Source organism: Buteo buteo, chromosome 20 (assembly GCF_964188355.1).
Source record: "Buteo buteo chromosome 20, bButBut1.hap1.1, whole genome shotgun sequence".
NCBI classification, from domain to species: domain Eukaryota; kingdom Metazoa; phylum Chordata; class Aves; order Accipitriformes; family Accipitridae; genus Buteo; species Buteo buteo.
The window spans coordinates 26,556,253-26,577,682 of record NC_134190.1 but is presented as its reverse complement, the minus strand read 5'-3'; the positions used below and the strand labels follow the sequence as shown (position 1 = coordinate 26,577,682).

General features: G+C 40.3%; 1 protein-coding gene across 1 annotated transcript in view; it reads right to left on the bottom strand.

Moving 5' to 3' along the window:
- CTNND2 (catenin delta 2) overlaps positions 1–21,430 on the bottom strand; it is a 654,700-nt gene that overhangs the window by 147,439 nt on the left and 485,831 nt on the right. The window contains exon 10 of the mRNA XM_075052197.1: positions 20,362–20,494. Within this exon, the coding sequence (XP_074908298.1) occupies positions 20,362–20,494 (133 nt within the window). The remainder of the gene's footprint in view (positions 1–20,361; positions 20,495–21,430) is intronic.

The following is a 21,430-nucleotide window of genomic DNA, read 5'->3' as shown; positions in this document are numbered from 1 at the left end:
TGAATGCCCAAGTGATAGTGTTTAAACTATTTTCTCTAAAATAGGCATTGTATCAGTATATCATGTCCAACATTGAGCAATACACAGGTCACCTGGAAGACTACAGCAGCTGGCACTACATGGAGAGTGCAGAGATGTAAATGGACATCGATAAAATATATCAAATTCAGGTAGTAGAGTTCATTAATCTTTTTGAGAGTCCATGCTTTTACTGCTCAGAGAAACCATGACATCCTTCAGTTCAGAAACCAGAAAAACAGATCAAAGAGAAAAGGTGTTGCAATACATCTCACTGGTCAAAACTGTACCCATGTGAACAGGATGACTCGCAATGAAATCATTTGCCCTTTCCAAGTCGGGAACAATTTACCAAGTTTATCTAGGAGGGGTAGGGAGTGAGGCTTGTTTGTTTGCTTGTTTTTACAATCCATCACCATTTAATCTTCAGATTAAAATACATTTGCTTCCCCTACTAAGATTTTCAAAACCAAGCATACTACATGAAGAGCCTCCTACATGACAAAATAGATGACATTTACTGAAACAGACTAGGTACAAAAAATTATGCATCAGTTCAACAAAAGGTGAATCAACCACTGAGCTTCACACTTCAACCTCTGAAAAGAAACAAGATCTGATAGAAGAAAGAACACGGCTAAAAAATACACGAGTTGTTCTGGTGTGATGAGTAATAACAGGAACGACAGAATGAAAACATGCCTGCTGATCTTTGTGAATTATATTTTTAAAGCACAATATGCTGAATGAATATTTTAATTGCTTCACTGCTAAAAAAAAGATTAAGAATGAGAAAAAGCATTAACTTTGTAGCAAAAATCATTCTGTGTACTACAATTCGGGTGAAGACTCGAAGGGCTGTGCCTCTGCTGTTTTCCCCACTCTCCCTCTCGGACGCAGCCAAGTGGCATCTCATGCGCCTCAGCAGTTTCTCTTGTGGATGCTCTCAGGTGACAGGTTTTGCCACCTTCTGCTCATTTCTAAGGGAAAATGTGTGGTTCTGCCACGTTGAGCCGGTATTCCTGAGCTGCACCTTCCCTTTTCAGTCATAGTACCTGACAGCACACTGGTATTCGGCTCACGCAGCTCCTCCTCTCCCAGGAACATGAAGTCAGCAGCAGACTGAAGTGATTCAAAACTACTTTCTTAAAAGCAAGGGCATTAAATATTAATCTAAAATGCATTTCTGTCAGAAAAAAAAAGGGTAATACAACAGAAATTAAATAGAAGTTACATAACACTTTACCTAACTTGACAAAATTTCTTGAATTCTACTGAAGAACGAACCTATTCTTGCCTGGGAAAGACAAGACTTATTTTGCAAACTTTCTTTGCATTTCCAGGCTCCGAGACTTGGCAAAGTAGCTGCGTCATGCAGGCAGAGATGAAGCCGATGCTTCACAACAGGGAGCTCAGTTCCTGATGCTGTTCTGTATCTGGACTGTCTTGCTTTGGTTTTGTTTTTTCCAGCATCCCATCGCTCACCAGAAGTCTCACGTCATCTTTGTGTTTCCATCACGTATCTACATAGCTGTTTAATTCTATATTCTCCAGGAGGTTTAACTATGCCTGACAAATTGTGAGGCTGTGATGGACGTTACCACAATCTATTTACGTTTATGGGAACTGAGGCAAAGGAGATAGATAAAATTATTTATTCAAGTCCTTTATGAAGTTAAGACCTGCAGCCTGGAGGACAATTCTGACCTAGCATGTCTCTTGGGGCAGATCTGAACCAAGCTAAGTTCAAGCTAAGTGCTGCTGCCAAACGTCTTTGCCTTGCCAAGGACACTGGGATGGGTGGATCAGCAGCAATTTGCACCAGTAGGGCACCAAATCCCACTCCCCCAAAGGACTTTCAATAGATACTTCTGTCTCTCTCCTGACTTTATAGGAAGAGAACATTTCTTAAGGTGATATTTATTGACATATCAACCCACGAATTTTACATTTTTTCTTCCGATTCTCTCCCCCATCCCACTGGGTGGGGGGAAGTGAGCGAGCAGCTGCGTGGTGCTGAGTTGCTGGCTGGGGTTAAACCATGACACCACTTCCGAAGTCAAAAGAATGACCTTCAACTCTGCAGCACAACTGAGTTCACCCAGTCATATCATAAATTTATTCTTCCCATCTTGAATATATTGTCCCTTTTTTATGCCATCTCTTCTTAAAAAAAAAAAAAAAAGATGAACAGACTAGAAGTATTAAAAATGCTGGATGAATCTGTTGCAGTGTTTCTCATGACTTTTTTAATCCATGGACACTGTTAATTTCTGAATGTTCTTCCTTTTTTTTTCTCACTAGAAATATTTTGTCTTCAGAAGATGCAGTTAGAGAGATGTTAAATAAATAAAATAGGCTGCGTTCTTTCACACGTGGCGTTATGGAGTGTATGGCAAATCCTATCAGGCCCAGGAATCCCAGCATGCATAAGCCTGAATTCATTCTGTTGAGCTTTCCTAATAAATTAGGAACCTACGCTGTGCAGTGGAAACCTATGCTGATCAAACTGAAAACTGAAAGAAGAGATACATGAATTTTGCCACAGAAAATTTTCCATGGAAGAATGCACAGAGCTGCTTTTGTTTGATGAATCACGCGTTTTCTTTTTCCAGGAAATTTTTTAACTTTCCTTTTAAAGTTGGCCCTCCACCATTAACGTTACTGTCTACTTGCTGGTCAGAAGCACTCGCTCTGGTCAAGTCCCACGATGCCACGACACAGACAGGACAGGAGAAGGTGTCAGACTCTCTGGTCCATAGACCAGGTGTCAGCTTGATATACCAGAGTCTTCTCCTCTGGCATCCTATGAAGTTTGTTTTTGCATTGCAGCTGAGAACATATTTGTATCCACACTCTGCAGATACAAAGGCAATTTGGACTTGAGAAAGGGTTCAGACCGGTGCTGGAGGCAGTGAAGATGTTAATTACGTTCCTAGTAACGAGAGTGTGGATGTCTCATGCCAAGAGCCTTTGAGAAACGTAATTTATCAGTTTCGAGGCTGACCTTTGATTCAATGGTGTTTACCACAACAAATTTTCCATGACAGTGGACTGTTAGATATTTAATCTACCAGGAGTTACACGTGACCAGCCTGAAGCATGTGCATTGGTAAAACAAGTCAATAATACATCGATGATATGCCTGAAACAACACAGATATACTTGATTACTGTATGATTTTAGCATATAAATTCTTTGACAGCTTGCTTTTCTAATTCAATACAAGAGATTGGATGGATGTGTGGAAAGAAAAGAAACGTCGGGTGTGGAAAGAAAAGAAACGTCAGGTGTGGAAAGAAAAGAAACGTCGGATGTGAAGGGTACGAAGATACCTGGAACGTAAGGAGAGCTGTTTTGTGAGGACATCTGGTCAATGGCTGTCCAGCATATAAACAGAGATGAGGCAGGAAAAGTAATAAACCACACTTAGGCACGCAAACCCTACAGAACAAGAGACGATACCGAAGTGAGGTCGCTGGTTGACGGGCTGCTGAAGCAACCGCTCCAAGGCTCGCGGGGGTTCACCTGGGCTTTGTTCAGTGGTAAGGGGGTGCGGGGCAGGCAGGGGGGAACGAACCAGAAGGTCGTCACGGTTCCTGCGGGAAAGAGCGTGCTCACGGGATGCTTTCGAGGGATTGTGGCAACGTGCAAAACTTACGGGATGTTTAGCAGAAGGGCAAAGGTAGGAAAAGGGAGACATCCCAACGCCCGGGGGAGGAACGGGATGAGAAAATGCAGACAAGGGCGTGATGAAAGGGGCAAGTTGCACTTCAGGATGCTTGTCCAGCCAAACCCTGTGCCTGATCACTGCAGCCTGGGCTGTGTCTTCTCCTTAAACCTCATTCCTAACAATTTTCCTTGATGAGGACGGTCTACGTTCTGGATTGGCGTAACGCTAGTGAACCTCGAGCTGATGAGCAGGACAGGAGATGTGGGGAAGAGCCGTCAGAGACACCGTGGATCTAGGGGACAGGTACCGGCGAGACCAGGGTCTGAGGGTGTGCTAGCAGGCAGACCAAAGGTCTGACCCAGCTACCAGAGAGACCTCTGTGCCTGCCTGTGTGTGAGACGAGACCTGCCAGCCCTGATTAGCCGGATATTGAGCACCACATATTATCGTCTGTGTTTGCGTGAGCGCTGCTTTGTGTGCATGGGGTGCCTGTGCAGGCACCGTTCTCCTGTTTGTGTTGGTCTGTCGTGTGATCAAAGCTTCTTTAATATATTTACCTAACAAAATTAATAGGGAGGCTTTTATTTCTAGGATGACCTGTGTCTGATTAATTCCTCGTTCATTTATTGCACTGGTTTTGTAGATATGTAATCTAGGTTAGTATATACTACACTATAGTTGAAATTTTAACTGGGTTACGTGTTCAGCCTTATAACATGTTTACTGAAGGATACAGAACAAGAGAAACCACCAGCTGGCTTGTTAAGCTAGGCTAACGGAGAAGCGCCCTCCTTCTGATGCAATGTCATAACACGTCCTGCTCCGTTTCCAAGCAGCAGTTAAGAGTTTGGTCCCGATCACTCTGAAGACTACTAACACTAATCCCACAGATGGGAGGAGATGGTTCACACAGCATTCAAGCACTACTCTTATACAAAGGATACGTTGGAGTCAGAGGATCGAATACAGAGCTCAATTAAAAAAAAATCCAGAGACCTCTCCCGAAGTATATTTAGCTCCCTTTGGAAAGATGTCTGGATCTACAGCTCTCAACATATTCTCCCTGCTTTGTATTACACTGGTTAAATATAACCTTTACTATTTTTGAGACTGCTCTGGTCAAAGCATACTTTGCTCTAAAAAGAACTGACGGAAGGACAATTTATGAACATGGGACCTCTCAGGAAAAATAAGTAAAATATTAAAGTGTAAGCATTGTAAGAAATATTGCAGCCGCCTTAATTTACTCTTCATGACAAATGCATGCCAAAGCTTGCACAAATCGTAACACAGCTTGAAACTGAATTATTGTCAGATGTAAGCAGTAACAGCATTACGGTCCATGACCTTAATTGACAAAACATGCTACCTGTCACCGATTCAGCACAGAAGCCACGCTGTTCCTCCAGGCTCTGTTTAAAGTCTAACAATCAGATGTGAAAACCTGACTGGCTTGCTTCCCTGGGGATGGGGAAGGTTTGCCTGAAAAGTGAGGATAACCAGGACTGTCAGACTGAGCAGAATTCATGCTCTGACTTACAATCAAAAGTATTATTTTCTCACATTTAGAAGGACAGATAACTTCTCAAATGTGAACAAAATTATTGGTGGGTGACCTTTCTTCGTATCAAGGTATGAGAAAACTGGCTGTGGAATCCGGCTGTTCCTTATGGCTTTGCAACAGCAGAAGCAAAGTCAAAGCAAATACACATTAGCTGTTTTGACTATTACTATGGTTCTGAACTCTATTTTGAAATAAAAATTATTCTATTCCTCCCAGCAGCGAAGAAGAGAAGCAAAACCCTTTCTTTCAATCACTGCATAATGGAAATTGCCTCTTCTATCCCTTGGAAGGCTGCAAAAATCAGAGCTAGAGATACAAAAAGGAAGAAAAGTGAAGCTTCAAGTTTTAAACAGTTTAGCCAAAGACTGTTAGATAACGAAGTATTCCAACACAGCCTAAAAATACTGCTGTGATAGAAACCAAAACACCCTTCCTCTTCTATTTATACTCAGCAAGTGGGTATCTGAGATATTGTTCAAGTTTTGTGAGTAGGTATAACTGGAACATCCTCTTCTGCATTTAATTCTGACTACCCTGCCTTACAAAGTAAAATATAATGGAAACAGAAGAGAATTAAGAATAGGTGACAAAAATTGTTAGACTGACAGAGTGATAAAGTATGTTTCTAAAATAACACAATCTCCTCTTCCCAATAAGACATTAAGTGTTCCACTATTAACAGCTCTGCAGTTCTAATTCAAAGATTAATTCATGGTTAAATGCTTACTTGCCACAGTTTTCTTAATAATCACTTTTGAGTAACTCTTCATCCAAAGGAGGTGACAGAAATCTAACAACAATTGAGCCTTTTTAGACGTCATAGATATTAATTGCCAGCTTAACTGACATAATGCACTGCATCATCTACCCCTTATTCTGTGATATTCCCACTATTAATAAAGCATGTTTCAATATATCAAAATACAAGAGTTTAAGCCCATGGAATTACTTTTAACGCCACTGGTGTTACATATGGAACAGAACTACAAAATAACTGACTGCTAGCACAGGTGACGGTATATATCCAACAAACCCCAAATTAAAAGGACAATTCAATTTAAGTCTGCTTCTGGAAATTTTTAGTAACAGTTGGTTTTAATGTTCTCAGATGCCAGTTTTCTAACTAGCAGAGTGAGCGCTTATCATTTCACAGGCAAATGAATTCCGATCGATTTTGTTCCACGGGTGCGGGAAGGAGAAGCTCCAAGTGAGCAGAACCGAATGTCAAAAGCATTCCGAAGCAGTGGTGGGCAGCGCAGCGTTCCGGAGACGCTCTTTGACCACCCTGCTCCCCTCGGGCTCAGCGTCTGAGCATCCCGCTGTGCCCACGCAGAGCAGGGCACTGCCGAAAGTCCGAGAGCCTGCTGCCCACGCAGCAACTTCACCGCGCTGACCCGGTATACTCAGCACCCAAGAAATTAGTACATTTCTAGATTCCTCTACTGCAATTCCAAATCCTCTCCAGGAGACCTCTCCGTTACTTATCTTTGCCTTCTTTACATGACTCAAATGCCTTTCATCTAAGAGGAAAAACCCACTATTTTTCAGAGAAGGGTTTGGAAGATGGGCAGCCTCATTGCTAGCTGGTTTCAGAGGGCTGATTCCTAAACTTGAAATGGATGTGAAGGGAAGAAAACTAATCTCCATCAAAACAGAATATGGGAATAGTATTCAGTGCAATATGTCTCTTAAGATAAATGTACTGGTTCAGACTTTAAATCCTCTCCACTTTTTCTTCTGATGTGCCTACGGAACAGCAGGTAGGCAATAGAAAATCTGTACATTGCAAACACACAAGATGTATTACAGACAAATTTACCTGTAACATCATAGGGTAATTTAGTCTCATTAGCAAAGTAATTTGCTACAAGTTTAAAAAAGTGCTGAGCAATTTTAGCTTAAAATAGAGTGGAACGTTATGCGTTAGCTCCGAAGCCTAATTTGTTTCAGGAATCTAAATCAGGGTTTGGCTCTAGGTCCTATTTAAGAATGGTTTTGTCATTAGGGCATGTTAGATCCGACACAAAGGCAACATAAATCTGTGGACAGGCATAATTTAAATAAATTCAACCACTGGTACATATACAATGTTCTGCTTTAAGTTAAATAATTGTTCCCTGCATGCTAAACTGCAGCACATGGAGAAGGACGGGGATGTTTTTTCTGCATCCATAGAAATCAGGTAGGTGTTTGGAGGAATGGTTGTGAGACACATGAGGACACACAGCAGAGGGTCAATACTCAGAAGCTTTTCTTCTGGGAGTGGATATTCTATTTCTGTTACCCAGTACACATTTGTTTTTCCCCGTGTCTCTTAAGTGACCTTCTTTAGATCCTGGGATGTATGTGTGGGGTTAACAGAGACTCGAAAACGTTCTGAACAGGAGGAGACTTGAAATCATGTTCTAAAATTGCCCTGAAAAGGTATGAATAAACGTGCTGCTTTCTCAGTCAGTAAACCTTAATGTATTCTGCACTGTGATACATTTTGTTTTTCATGCTTGGTAGGAAGGCTATGCCTATTATAACTCAAGGTTTTAGCATGATTTTAGTTTTTACTAAAAAAATCTCCGGCTAGGTGGAAGTTACCTACAATAGTAAAGCAGTTTACCCTAATACTCTTAAAAACCATTAAATTTGTAGGCTGACACAAGCATCCTATTCTAAATCTAAACATCAAGCATTAATGGGATCATCCAACTAACACTCCTAACTGCAGGTGCAGAGATGACCTAAAGTGCTTGTCTGACTGTGAAGGTATCAGAAATGCAATTTTCAATCCCACTGTTGAAAGCAGTATCTCCTAAAATGAAGAGATGGGCATTGTCCTGCTCTAACCAAGCTTCTCAGCTTTTGAATCACTGGGGGTATAAACTAACACCGAGGAACACACACTTACTTGATTTTAATTTGGGATCTTTGATTTTCAAAACACTCAAAGGTGGCACAATACTAAAGAAGGTTCAGCAGTGTGCGCTTTCTAGATAATGCAACAGTAATATTAATTCAGGATGCAAAAGACACTGGCATTACTCAAGCACTGATCTAGTACTGTCTGAAGTTAAATGAAAAATGATGATTAATGCCAAGGGTTTGGATCATTTACTTCCTGGTATTTAAAAAGAATTAAGTATCTATTTGAGGATGAAGGATTACATCTATTATTGGGGAAAAAAACCAACATACATGCTTCACCTAAGAACATCCTGGTATTCCTATAGCCAGATTCCTAGTGAAGTTAAACAAGATACAGAAAAAGTGAACAATTTTTTTATGTAAAGAAAAAATAATCTTTTTAGACAAATGCAGTAGGTCAGTACTTCAAATATTCTAACAGTAACAGAGGACATCAACTTAGTGTTAGATAAAAATTTCTGAAGCTGTAGTGAACTATATTCAGTTAAGCGTATTATTAGTGGGATTTAGTCTGTGTGAACATCAAATACCATCTTGGAACAAGGCAGTCACCAAGAATACCACAGAAAATTCCTTTTTTTCAGTCATTTAAGCCCAAACAACAGAACAACTCTATGTGACATTTCAAATTTCAGAAAGACTGGAAGTTCAAAAAGATCCTTTTTTGACACTTGCTGTAGCTATCTCAGACAGCTATCTCTGCCTCCCAGAATAAACAACAGGCCACTTCTCAGATTAAAAATATATTTACAGTTTTTTAGATCAAGCACCATGCTGCCCCCCCACGACCTCTGCTCCCCTGACATTCTCTACTGCGATTTAAACAAGAGGTGTTCTCTCCTTATAACCGATGTATTATCTTCCGACGAATCTCCCAGTCACATGAGGATTTTCTGTCTTAAAGCTGAAGTATTTGGGGGGCCAGTTACAGCCTCAAAAGCTAATTAATGCATTTGCACAACATCTCTATTTGGTAGGAATTTTTGCTAACAGAAACTCAGGCATATAAAATTAAATTATTTGCCTAAGGTCACAAAGGCAGGTTGTGGCACAGCTACAACTACAACCTGTAATTAAGAGTTCCAGTGCAAAGTTGCACTGCAGAATCTTTCCTCCATCTCCCCATTTACATGAGTATTATAAATGGAGTAAAAGTCAGCCTCATACCTAATGTACTTTGTGATACCCACAGTTCAATATGCAAAATTATCTCTGTAAGTATAAAAGTATACATTGTAATAAGTATGTGTGTATACATACATATATATATTTGCACTGGTTTGAATATTATTTTTTTCCCCTTCATCTAGCTCAGTTTCTCTTTGCCTTCTAAAATCCACAACTTTCTTCTGTTTTTTTTCTAAATCTCCTATACTCTTTGAAACAGGGGAGGACCACAACTTCACACAGTGTCCAGGACCTGTGTAACACAGACTTGCAGAAGGCTCCAGCAACGTTCTCCGTTTCGCTCTCTATTGCTTTCCTGACAATCTTCCGTTCGCTTGCTGGACTGCCAATAAGCTTCAGATGATGCTTTCCAAAAGCCGTCCAGCATAACTCAAGACCTCTCTTTTTCAATCACCAGAATACAGAAAAAGCATACAGAAATGAAAAATAACCATCAAAAGTAGTGCCACCTCACTGCCAATGGACTAACTCTGCTTAAGACTCTATAAAGCTTGTGAGTTGCAGCAATTTTTCAGTTGTTCCTGGACATAAAAATAGCAAAGTAGCACCCAAACCCCTGCAATATTTTTGTGTGTGGAGTAAGGAGCGTGTCCCTTTCTGCAGGACCGTGCCTGGTTAACCCCGTGCCTGCAGCGGAGCGCACGGCAGCATTCCCACCCGCTCTTCGGCGACCGTGGGAGCAGCACCAGCTCGAAGAGAAGGGACTGATTCGGACCTACTGTGTCATTTACCGCTTTGCATGAACTACTTTATATATGTTAAATGAGCCTTATAGAGGGCATTACAATCCCGACTTTTTATACAGATGAGTATGCAGGAAGAAATCTAATCTCTCTGTGAAACTAAAACCCGTTATTATATTCCAAATAACTTTTCAAGCCATATCTCACAGATCTAATGCATTTCCATATCTGCCTGAACCAAGGTCTCTACGAGATACCAACCTTAGAAATGTCAGCCATTTATCAGTGAGTTGTACTTTTCTGGGACAAGGAGAAGGAGACAATCTGGCCCACAACCAGTAGAAAATGTACAAATCTTCAGAATTTCAAAATAGATAATTTTTTATATCTTGTTTTTAATGGTATTCTTTTTTTTTTATTCCTTATGTGCTATGAGTCATACTCTGAGTTATACTGGTGTAAACCCTAGAAGAGCAGGATTGACTTCAGCAGCATTGCTCTAAGTTTACTATGAGATTACATTAAGGACTCTCTGTTTCAAGCAACATCAAATAGTTTTCTACAGTGGCTGGACAGACAGGTAGGCATTTTAATTTTAGAGCCTTAGGTGTCCTTATGCCTCTACAAACCTGTGTCTTCTGCTGCAACCACTCTCGGTAGCTTAGTAACAGCCATCTCTCTGTATTTTTAAACTCATTTTGGAGATCATCTGATGGTCTTTACCTTAGAAGTTTCATTTGGCACGGCGTTTTTATCAGGACTACAATTCACCTTATTGAAATCATTCTGCTGCCAACCTTTTTAGTACAGATATGTTGAGAAAGCATCAAATTACAGATATTGATATTGATCTAGGTTATTTTATTTCTATATATAGTGTGCAAAGTCTTACCGTGGCTTGCTGGATGATGATAACAGTAATAAAAAAAAATATGTTCTACAACAGGAAAGTAATCCTTTGCATTCACACATCAGCCTAATAAATCAGAGAAGCAATTGGCAGAAAAGTTATGAATAGAAAGAAATCCATGGCACATATAGTAGAACATTATACTGCTTGAAAAAGTTGCAAATGTATTTACCGCCCATTCAAAATGTGGGAACATCACATCACTTATGTCAAATGACACTGTCTTTCAGTGTGTATTACCTTTCCTTCCCTACCACCTAATATTTTCAAATACAAAAGACACAGCTTTTACAAATGTTTTAATACGACCGGGACATTTTCTCCTCAGACCAGTGGGGAGAGATTCACGACACAGTGCAATGTTCTTCCTGCGTCTGCTGCACGCTACAGAAACCAGCACGAAGGCATTCATCTTGCGCACATAATACCCTTTTTTTTCCCTCTCTCCCTAACTGCGTGAAAAGCATTATCACCAGATGTTCACTTCTGAATTTTCTGGCTAATTGAATTTATGGCCTAAAATTCTCCTCTATGTGGCTACTCATTCAGAGGCAAACTCTGGCTGTCCAGAGCTGCAGAAACGAGAAACCTTTCGCCAGTGTTCTCACCTCCTGCAGACACTGCAGGAGCGAGCGCTAAACCCAGACCAACAGGAGATTTAGGCAGGTTTTGTTCGAGACCTCGCTCACTCCCTTCCACCCACAAGAAGACCAGTGCCAGGCCCCTAACTGGCTGCAAAACAGAGGTCAAACTCCAGATCCCCAAAATATTTGCAGTGTAGTGCATAAACAGGATGGTCCAGGCAACAACAGCGAAGCTGCAATTACCCGTATGCAGCATGGACAGTCATCAATAATGAAAAAAAATTATTTTGGCTTGCTTTGGCTCTAAATAATTGTTGCTGGCTATTTATTAGTATTATAGAAAAATGCATCTTAAAGAGGAACTTCTGGGAAGAGTGGGCAAAACTTCGTCCGTTTGGCTGTTCCCTGAGAGGGAATAACTGGGCAGTGGGGGGAGGAGGAACACGAACGCAGTGTAAAGTAGTGTGTGGGGTAAAAATACCGATCCATATTCTCAATATGAAGCCCTGCATTTTGTAAACTAATAATGTTTTCAGTCACTTTGTAAATTCATTTGATTCAGCCTCTGTGAGATGAGAGAGAATGATGTCATGTTACAAAACGACTGAAAAGAGGAAGGCAGCAAGCAAAATGTCTTTAAGTTTTGCTTATCTAGCATTAACTCAGAAAAAAACAACCACAACTAGGTGTTCCACTACATTTATGAAATAATATACTCTTGCTTATTTATTTTTAAAACCACGTCACTTTATAGGACTGATACTTTATTCCCAGTTGAGGCTATTTTCCAAAACGAATAATTTTGAAATGTGAATGCAATAAACCCAAAGCATTAATCAAGATCCTTAGCAGAGCAGAGGAGTAAAAGACAAGAACTGGCCCTCGCAATCTGCCACTGCTTTGCTGTGCAGGCTTCAGTTAAACATCCTAACTCTTCAATTTCCTCTTTTAACCAAATGTTCCTCCTGTGGGGCTTGTCATTAATTCATTTATTGAACAACTGTAATATTCTCCCAATCTTAAATCAAGTGAAATATATGCCAGGTGCACAGTAAATCATTATTATAATTCAGGCACAGTAGCCTGATGATGAAATCAAGAATAACCATGGTTAAATGACCCCAGAGGGATCCCAGAGTACAAAATGCCACTCCTTCTGTGCTACGGAAAGCGGAGATTGTGGAGCCATAGCACTCTGTGACATCCATTAATACTCAGTCTTAATAAATGTAAAGACTGTGCACAAAACAAAGACAGGCTCTCTATCATCAGAAGAGATAAATGTCATAAAATGAGAGTGCATAAATTAGCTGGTGGAACTGAATGGAGAAATGCATGCAGAAATGCTGTTGAAAGCAAGACTATCAGTTTAAGATTTAATTCCCTGATAGAAGGTGGGCTTTTATGCCCCCCCCTTTTTTTTTAAGTGAAAAGGCCTATCATTTTATAGATAACCATGTTTCTGGCATTTATTAGCAAAGTAAATACAATTCATTAGCAATAAAAAACCAGACTGATATATTCTGCTAAATATTATTTAGTAACTCAGTGTTGGACTCTAGACTGTGAGAGAAACGGAATTACAATACTTTAATGCTAGTGAAAAAAAGCGTGGGTTTTATTAGCATTATTCTAAATAATAATGTTTTAAGACCATTAAGAGTGTAAGTGGACTTAACAACAGTGTTAACATAGACTGCTGTGTCAAGACCAATGCAGCCATTTCTGCCTCATCTGTTATAGTTAATATTAAAGAGGAAAAATGTTCAGCCACAGGCTTGTATGACAGGCGATGAGTTGGTGCTTCTTTGATTCACACAACTCAAACTAAAAGAGGAGAGAGGGTATCATGGAGATAGCATAAAGGGACATCTGAAGCAGAGATATTAGACACTTCAAACTAGTACTGTAGCTACTGAAATGCTATCGAATATACTCTCTTGGACACCTATCAATAGAGAATGGCTTGAAGTGCAGAAATCATTGTTTTACTCGGGAGAAACAGACCATACATCTGCTTTCCTTAACACAGCCATACATCTCAGGCCGCTGGCTGCTGGAATAAATAAAATAGAAAGGAGCAAAGAGATTACGAGAGGTTATGTAGGTCCGAAGATGGGATCAAAGGGGGCTGATGATTTAAAAAACATAAAAAGCAAGCAGCAATAGCAGAAAGCAAAGGTTGCTTTCAAAAAACCTTCTCCTATGGAAAGAAGGTGAGACAAGCCACAGTTAGTATATCGGAGTGATGAGATCTTGATCATGGGATAAAAAAGGCTTTGTTTCTATAAATCTAACAAAGTAGAGGATTCATCCTTCATCTGTTCGAGGTTTGTCTTTTATGAATCTTCCAATAGGACAGGGGAAAAGATGCCTTCAGCCCCTGCATCCCACTCCAAATTAACCTGACTGCAAGAATGCCGCAAGATGCACGGTGCCAGGCAAACCGGAGGCAGAAAGACCCCTGGGACACAGCCTCGCACCCTCCCCTCCAACCCGAGGGATGGGAGAAAGCGGCGATTTAGGACACCACTGGAGAGCCTGCCACCGGCGAGGATCCAGCATCGCGTGTCCAGCCCCGCGGAGCGTGAACCACCGCTGTCTCCTTTGGGCACCTTCTCACCTCCTGAAGCAGCCGCTGGTGAAAGAAGAAGTACCCGAGATCCCTCCAACAGACGACCGGGACAATCCTCTTCCACCCTTGCTGCTCCACCAGGGCACACCTCTGCTTTCACCTACATCCATGTCAAAGAGCAGGATTTGGCATTTTTGGCACTGTTTGAGTACGTCATAAAAGTGCCCAGAATGAAAGCAAAGACGGACAGCCCTCTCAAATGTTTTCAGCCTGAAACGGCACAGGCGTTCATATTGACGGGTTGTTGCCAACTTATCCCCCTTGAGAAGAATAAAAGGAAATAATGGAAGTAGAGTAAAATTCTCATCCATGTTTTACAGGGTCATGCAGGGCTAAAAATGGACCTAGGGCTTGAAACTTAGTCAAGTGCTTTCAGGATAAACCCATTTTATTTCAAGTATACTCAGGTATACAGCTTTCACTTAATCTGTTCATCATTTATGACATCTTCACATATTTACCCCATCTTTCTCTTCTCTCTCTGGCTACAATGAAACGTAAATAGGTAATTTTTTCCATCGCAGCATCATAGAGTGGATTTGAGCCATAGGTAAGCTAGAGAAAGGTAAAATAACAGATACTCAAATTGATCAAATTAGCTGTTCTTGTCACAGTTTGGGTTTGTAATTATTCTCATTCCCCAGTTGACCATGTCCCCTTTGACAATTACAGGTCAGTTATTTTACACTTTGCAGTTATTTCTCATGTAAGCTACATGCAGTACACCACAAATACTGTAACAGTGTAGCCTCTGTTGGTTGAAATACATTCTTCAAGTGCCACCAGTTCAAAGCTCTTTGGAAAAATAACATTAAAAAGATAAATAAGCCTTGAGGAGGAATGAAAAACAGCATTCCTCATGCTAAAGAAAAAAAAAATATTGAACGAAATGCGATAAGAAGCAATCATAAAGTTGTTTGTGTACTTTGTCTTACTGTGAAGAGTAAGACTCTGCGGTGCTGTTGATGGTTGTGCATGGAAGTTACAGCTAACTTTCTTTCAGTGTAAAATCATATCCTTGAATGACAGGGTGCAAGGAGTGGAATGCCTTGTTGGAGCAACTATTCCAATAATGCAAACTAAGACAATTTACAAAAGACAAATTAAAGGGTCATTTCCAAAAATATTTTGAGAGTAAAATAGTAAAAAAACCCCAACCAAATAGCATTTTGTGTATGAATAACTGACAGTAAAAACCCCCAACCTATACTGCAAAACAACACAGCATCTGTCGATTGACTTCTTAGAGAACAGACTAGAGGTCAGTAAGAACCTGGAGGTTAGGTCCTGTAAAATCATCATTAATGAGGCTTTATAAAATAAAAAAATTAAATTCTTACATAAAGACTGTTTCTGGTTCCATCACTGGGTGCTGCTTTACTTCATTAGAGTCACTTCTACCAGTAAAAGCTACACAAAAAGTGTATTTGAAAGGGACTGTTTGACATTTACTTGCACAGTTGAGTACAACTGCCCAGGGTGATGCGGAGATAGACCCGAGCTGTCCTGCACGCAGTAATCTCAACAGAGGTAAGCAAAAGCACAAACATCTCAGTGCTCATTTTGGGCACCAGGTGCAGGCATGCACCCCTACATATAAACAATCATCGTTAAAACAGTAAATTCCTTGTGAAGCCATTTAGGGAAATATTTCTCACGCTGTGAGATTTTACCCGTACAGATGTTTAACATATGAAAATTATGGTTATCAAAGTACTAATAAAATGTTTATAACTGAAGAGGGAAGTATACTTTCTCCAAAAGTATGCAGTTACTGTCTGCACTAAAATGCACTCTCAACATATGTTTTAGAGTCTCCCTGCAATTTTTACATTACTTTTCAGTATTGCCTATGAGATACTACTTTCATTTAAATTAAATACCATGTCTATATCATCTTGCATGCAGAGATTAAAGGAGTTTACCTAAAGTCTTTAATGGAAAACTGACAGTATCATCACTGGACAAGCCGAATTCTAGCCTTTAACTGAAGAGATTTTAGAGGAAAAAGAAAGAGAGAAGAGGAAGGCTATGGGAAGGTGAATGCAAAACAATGATTCTTCTTCAAACGCATAGGAAAAGAAAGGTACTCTGTTTTCTCTGGGACCCCTTATGGAAACAGAGGGGAATCTTGCAGAACACCGTAACAAAATCAAGATATCCTTCAAGGACGAGGAGAGCACCTCCAATCCCCCTTCTGGATCCTTCAAATGTTACAGAGTGAAGAATTCTGTCGGTGTTAGCCAGCAGGTCTAAAAGCAACATCACGTACTGTTTCTCCATCACCCCACACTAAGTGCAAGTATTCCTTGGGAGAAAGCCATGCTAGAAACAGGCATGTATGTACCCTTGCCCTTCACGGATCTAGCAGTACTATGGATGACATTGGAGTTACTACAACACTGCAATTATGTGAAATACAATGAAGATAAACAAGAGGTTAATACAGCCTATGCCCACTGCCTGACATGTGAAAGAGCGGTGGTACTGTGCTGAAAGAGTTCTGGGCACACTCTGAAGAACTCACAAAAGAAGATGCAGAAATACCTTAAGTTTAATGACAAAAATGAATGTGAATGATGGTTTTGAGCAAGTTGGGAAAAGAAATGCTTTCAGCGTGCAATCACTGAGTTTTCAGAACTCCATGCAATAATGTCTGGACTGATACTTTTCTTCTGAAGGGAGTGTATGGGAACGCTCTTCAAGATAAAGGGGAAACTGTCTGATCCAGTGATATTTATTAAGGATGCAAGGGAAGGCTTCAGGCAGGACAGTTCAGCAGTTACTGTTCTTTTATTCGGCATCCCTGCACGATTTCCCTGGGAGAAGAACCTCAAGTGTTGTGGCTTAGATGGCAAAAATTATTCTCTTAGCTTGCGGAAAGAAGTCGTTGGTGCCAACCCCCCCGAGGGCCCCGTTACACCTCCGCAGCTGATGGCAGGCTGCCACCTTCCAGGAGGGCAAAACGGTGATGGCGTGTGAAATGGCACAACTCAATCCTTTGATATGGTGACCTCATACAAAGGAGCAAGATGTCATTATAGGAAGAAAAAATGCTGTGGAAGAATGAATCCTGTGTTTAACAGAATGTGCTCTTTTAAAGAACTGTTCTCTGCTGAGTATTTTAAAACGCTTCTCTTTTCCTATATCCCCTGTCTGTTCCTCCTTGGCATCCAGGACCTGCTACGCCGGCTCTGCGCACAATCCCACCATTGTTGGTGTGTGTAAGAGCCCTCTCCTACGGAGAAAATACCATCTGAAAGGGCCGCCTTGTGCTCTTCTGCCTGAGCAACTTTTCATTTGCCTTCAAACATCTGATCAAAACTTCTTCCCTCCTTTCCTTTTGCCTTTTAGTTGCACTCTTCACTGGCATCAGTGAAAGAACAATTTATATAATGAATTGCTAAAGTATTCTGAGATTCTGAATTTCAGAATCATTATGCCTAACTGTAACGGGCTGCCTGGCAATTTTTACAACCTTTAGCCTTCTGCCTCCCTATGTCCCTTATCACATAGGTGAGATCTTCAGCGAGGCTTGGTCACTGCTCGACAGGAGATGAAAAATCCAACTATCAGACATTAGCAGAAGTAATCCCATTTCTTCAACTCCATTCTAACGTCTGCTGCACCACCTAACCAACAAGCACCGGGAGTAAAGGTAGAGAATGAGGAGCGCTACTGACAGCAAATGCAGCGCCTGCCTCGCAGTCAGCAATGCTTAAGGAGACTCAGAAGTAGCACTTGCAGAAAACTTTCAGGTAAGAGCAGCAGTTGCAATCATACTTTAAAATAATAATAATACTACTTCCAAAATTTGTAATTACTAATTTGACAAGAGGTTGAAAAGAAAATAAAAATTAGGATGTGTCCTGGTGCTTCTTCTCCCTGCACCTTGTGGCCGAGCTGGCGCGTTTCCCTGCGACTGCGTGTGGCAGGACACGTGTGCTGCTTTTCGTGGAGAAGGAATCGGATATTACATGTGGTCATTCTCAGACGGAGAAGAATTGGCCACAACACACAACTGCGACACAAATGCTTTGCAGAAGAGTGAATTTTGATAGCAGTTCTTATTATTTAGGTGTTCGTTCAACTCATAATTCAGACACATCCTTAACAGCACAGGAGTTGTCCTAGGCAGGTTTAACTGCACCACTCGAGTTCCTCTGGCTGGGCATAAGCCTAGTAAGAATCTGGGATATCTGCTGTGATATCCCCTTACCGAAAGGATTTTGATTGAACTCCTCACACTAAAGGTTCCTCAAGAAATTCTTATTCAGTGGAAAGCTCAAGCAGACCCTAAGGACACTACCGAGCCCTCTGGGTAGATCCTGATTCCAATAAACAAACACAAACCGTGTAAGCACTCTGCTGAATCATGGCCTAATAGGTTCGTAGATAAATAGATACAGATAGAGATAAAATAGTTTGCTAATGTTGGATTCTGTAGTCTAAAAATCTTCACAAAGCATTAGAAAAGTATATAATACATCTCATTTTTTTTCATCTTCAAGAAATCCACATACTAGAAGTTTGAAAGCATGTTCGCAGGTGGACTGTTCAAAAAAAAAAAAGTATTTTCACTTGTTTCCAAAGACAGTTTACATATTATTGAGTGAGGAATATATCAAAGCCCTGAATAGTAACAAATGTATGGGATGAAATCCTCATTTTATTTGTTATCCTCTTTCAGAGAAGAAGCTCAGAGAGCTGTCTGCTGCTCCACTGTTTTATATACTTACCTTCACCCTCCCAGCTCCTGAGCCCGAAGCTTACAAAGGCTGATGTCCTAGTGCAATGGGTTAGATCAACAACAATCAGTCTTCTTTTTCCATAAGTGGTTAGCAACAAAAATCAAACCATCTTCTCCCCTCAAATGTGCTAGCTACCTAAGGGGCTCTCAATCTATGGCTAACAGGAGGAAGCACAGATTGTACAGTGAATAAATTGCTCTAATCATTTAACTGCCTTTCTCAGAGATCAATCAATTCTTTTACTGAAAAACCAATTTGTAAATAAGGATGAGAAAAGAGTATGGGGAAAGTGTGTAGTTAAATTTTTCAGCAATTCCTGTAATAGACTTCTCTTTTCCAGCGCACAAACATTCTTCATTTTTACGTTCATGTAAATATTTTTTTAATTATTATTTCTAAGATGTCTGAGGTGATGTACGCAACCAGTGCAGCTCTGCCAGTGCCAGCAGACCCCATATTTACTTGCTCACTTGGGAATTGCCTCAGCATGAAAAAGCCTAGAAGGGAAAACTGCTGTAGCCGGATAGATCCAGAGCGGTACGTGCTGAGGGTGAGGATAATGAAGCACTAGCAAGCCAGCATCACTGCTCAGTTCTGGCAAATAAGCAATAGCAGATCTTGATCTTGGTTTACCTTTACATGCCAGGCTAAAAGATGCCAGTACAGGCACAGATTTATGTGCACGCCACATGTCCCTGATTAGCAGTATCTCTGAGAGGGCCAGGGGAGGCAGCTGGGGCTGGTAACAGCTTCACTCATTCAATTTTAATTGACTCCTGTGTGTTTGTCAGATCCTTCAGAGCTGCCTTCCTTCTGTTTCAACTTGTGCCAAAAGCTGAACTGGTCCCATTAACCACAGGGAACAAGCAAGCAAGAAGTACCGATCAGCTACAGGTACAGAACAAAGTCTATAATGCTGTTTGAATTACATTTTAGATACAATCTGCACTGAATTTCAAGATCATAGACCAACGATCACAGTTCGAGCTGCAAACCCAGTGAAATTAAACTCTATTCACACAATCATACATTAAAGCAGGCTTTGATTCGGAATCCTTTTGCTTAATTTTCATCTTCTGTGTATGTATTTAGTGTCCAAATCTCTCTCTCTGAAAATCCTAAGGAAATGCCCATATGCTTCAGTAAGATCAAGACTATACCACTAGCTGTTTACTGAACAACTACTGATACAGTGCTTAAATGGTATGCAATCAATCAAAATATTCAAAACCAAACAAATAAAATGAGTGACAATAATATTTTATGCATTTTTTACTTTCTCTAATGGTAACAAATGACTTAAGTGAAAGCTTGAGTAGAATGGGTCCAGACATATAAACATGATTTCTCTTGTAACTCTTTTTAAAGTACATATAAATAATTGGTGATGGTAACTGGCAGACAGCACCACTGCTGAAAAAAGGGTTTATAAATCTTACCTCTGCTTTTATTTTATTGTCTCCAAAACAGAGGTGTTGTAAGTAGGCTGCAGCATTGGACTGTACTGAGGGAAACTGATGCTGTAACATCTGTATAACTTCTGGAAGCTCTGGATCTCGCCATCCGAACTCTCTGTGTGAAAACAAACAAGAATGATTCATCAAAAATTCTGCTATTAGTGGATGAATGTGGCAACAGTTGGGTCAACAAAGAAGACAGACACGTCTAAGTAAAATCTTGATTTTCTTTTTCCTCATTATTTTAAAGCAAACATTAAATCAAATTAGAAGCTATTTTTCATTTTAAAGTGTACTTGTCTGCAAAAAAAAAAAGTTACATAAAGTTTAATTAGAGTAAATAACTTTATGGAGTTAGGTCTCTAGCTGCTAAAGTTTTCTAAATAAAAATGGCTATATGAAATCTTAATATAAGAAAAGAAAGAAAATACATGCTCATACCATTATACTTTCCTCTATTAAAATGTGGAGGCTGGAATCAGAACCACAAATGATTTTCTACAAAATGCTAGTTTGTCAAAAAGTCCTTTTTATGTACTGCAATCTTTCTTTGATATAAATTGGTATCTTACATAGCAAGCAATAACCGATCTTGTCTTTTGGTCTATTTTTTCCAGATACGGTCCATGCTCAATGTAAAACTATTATACAGTTCTGGCTGTGCTTGAGCAGGCGGTCGGACCAGGTGACTTCCAGAGGTCCCTGCCAACCTCAGCCCTTCTGTGATTCTGTAATTTTACAATTATACAAAACACACTTATACATCAGATTACTTTTAAAACTTCATTCATTCTACTCAATCTAAAGCAGCTAGGCAAATATAAAGACTCGGTCTTTGCACTTTTCTTTAATCCTACAAAGCATGAAACACCATTAGCATCAAATGAAACCACTGAATCCAAGTGTGTTGAACAAGTCCCAGCAGGTATTCTGCAGCTTCCAGAACTGAACTTGAAATCAATCTGTCACTTCAGGTAAATTTCCCCCCCTCTGTGTTTAAGGGTAAAAGCATTCACGGACTTTGTGTTCCGAGAGCCAGAGATGCATGCAG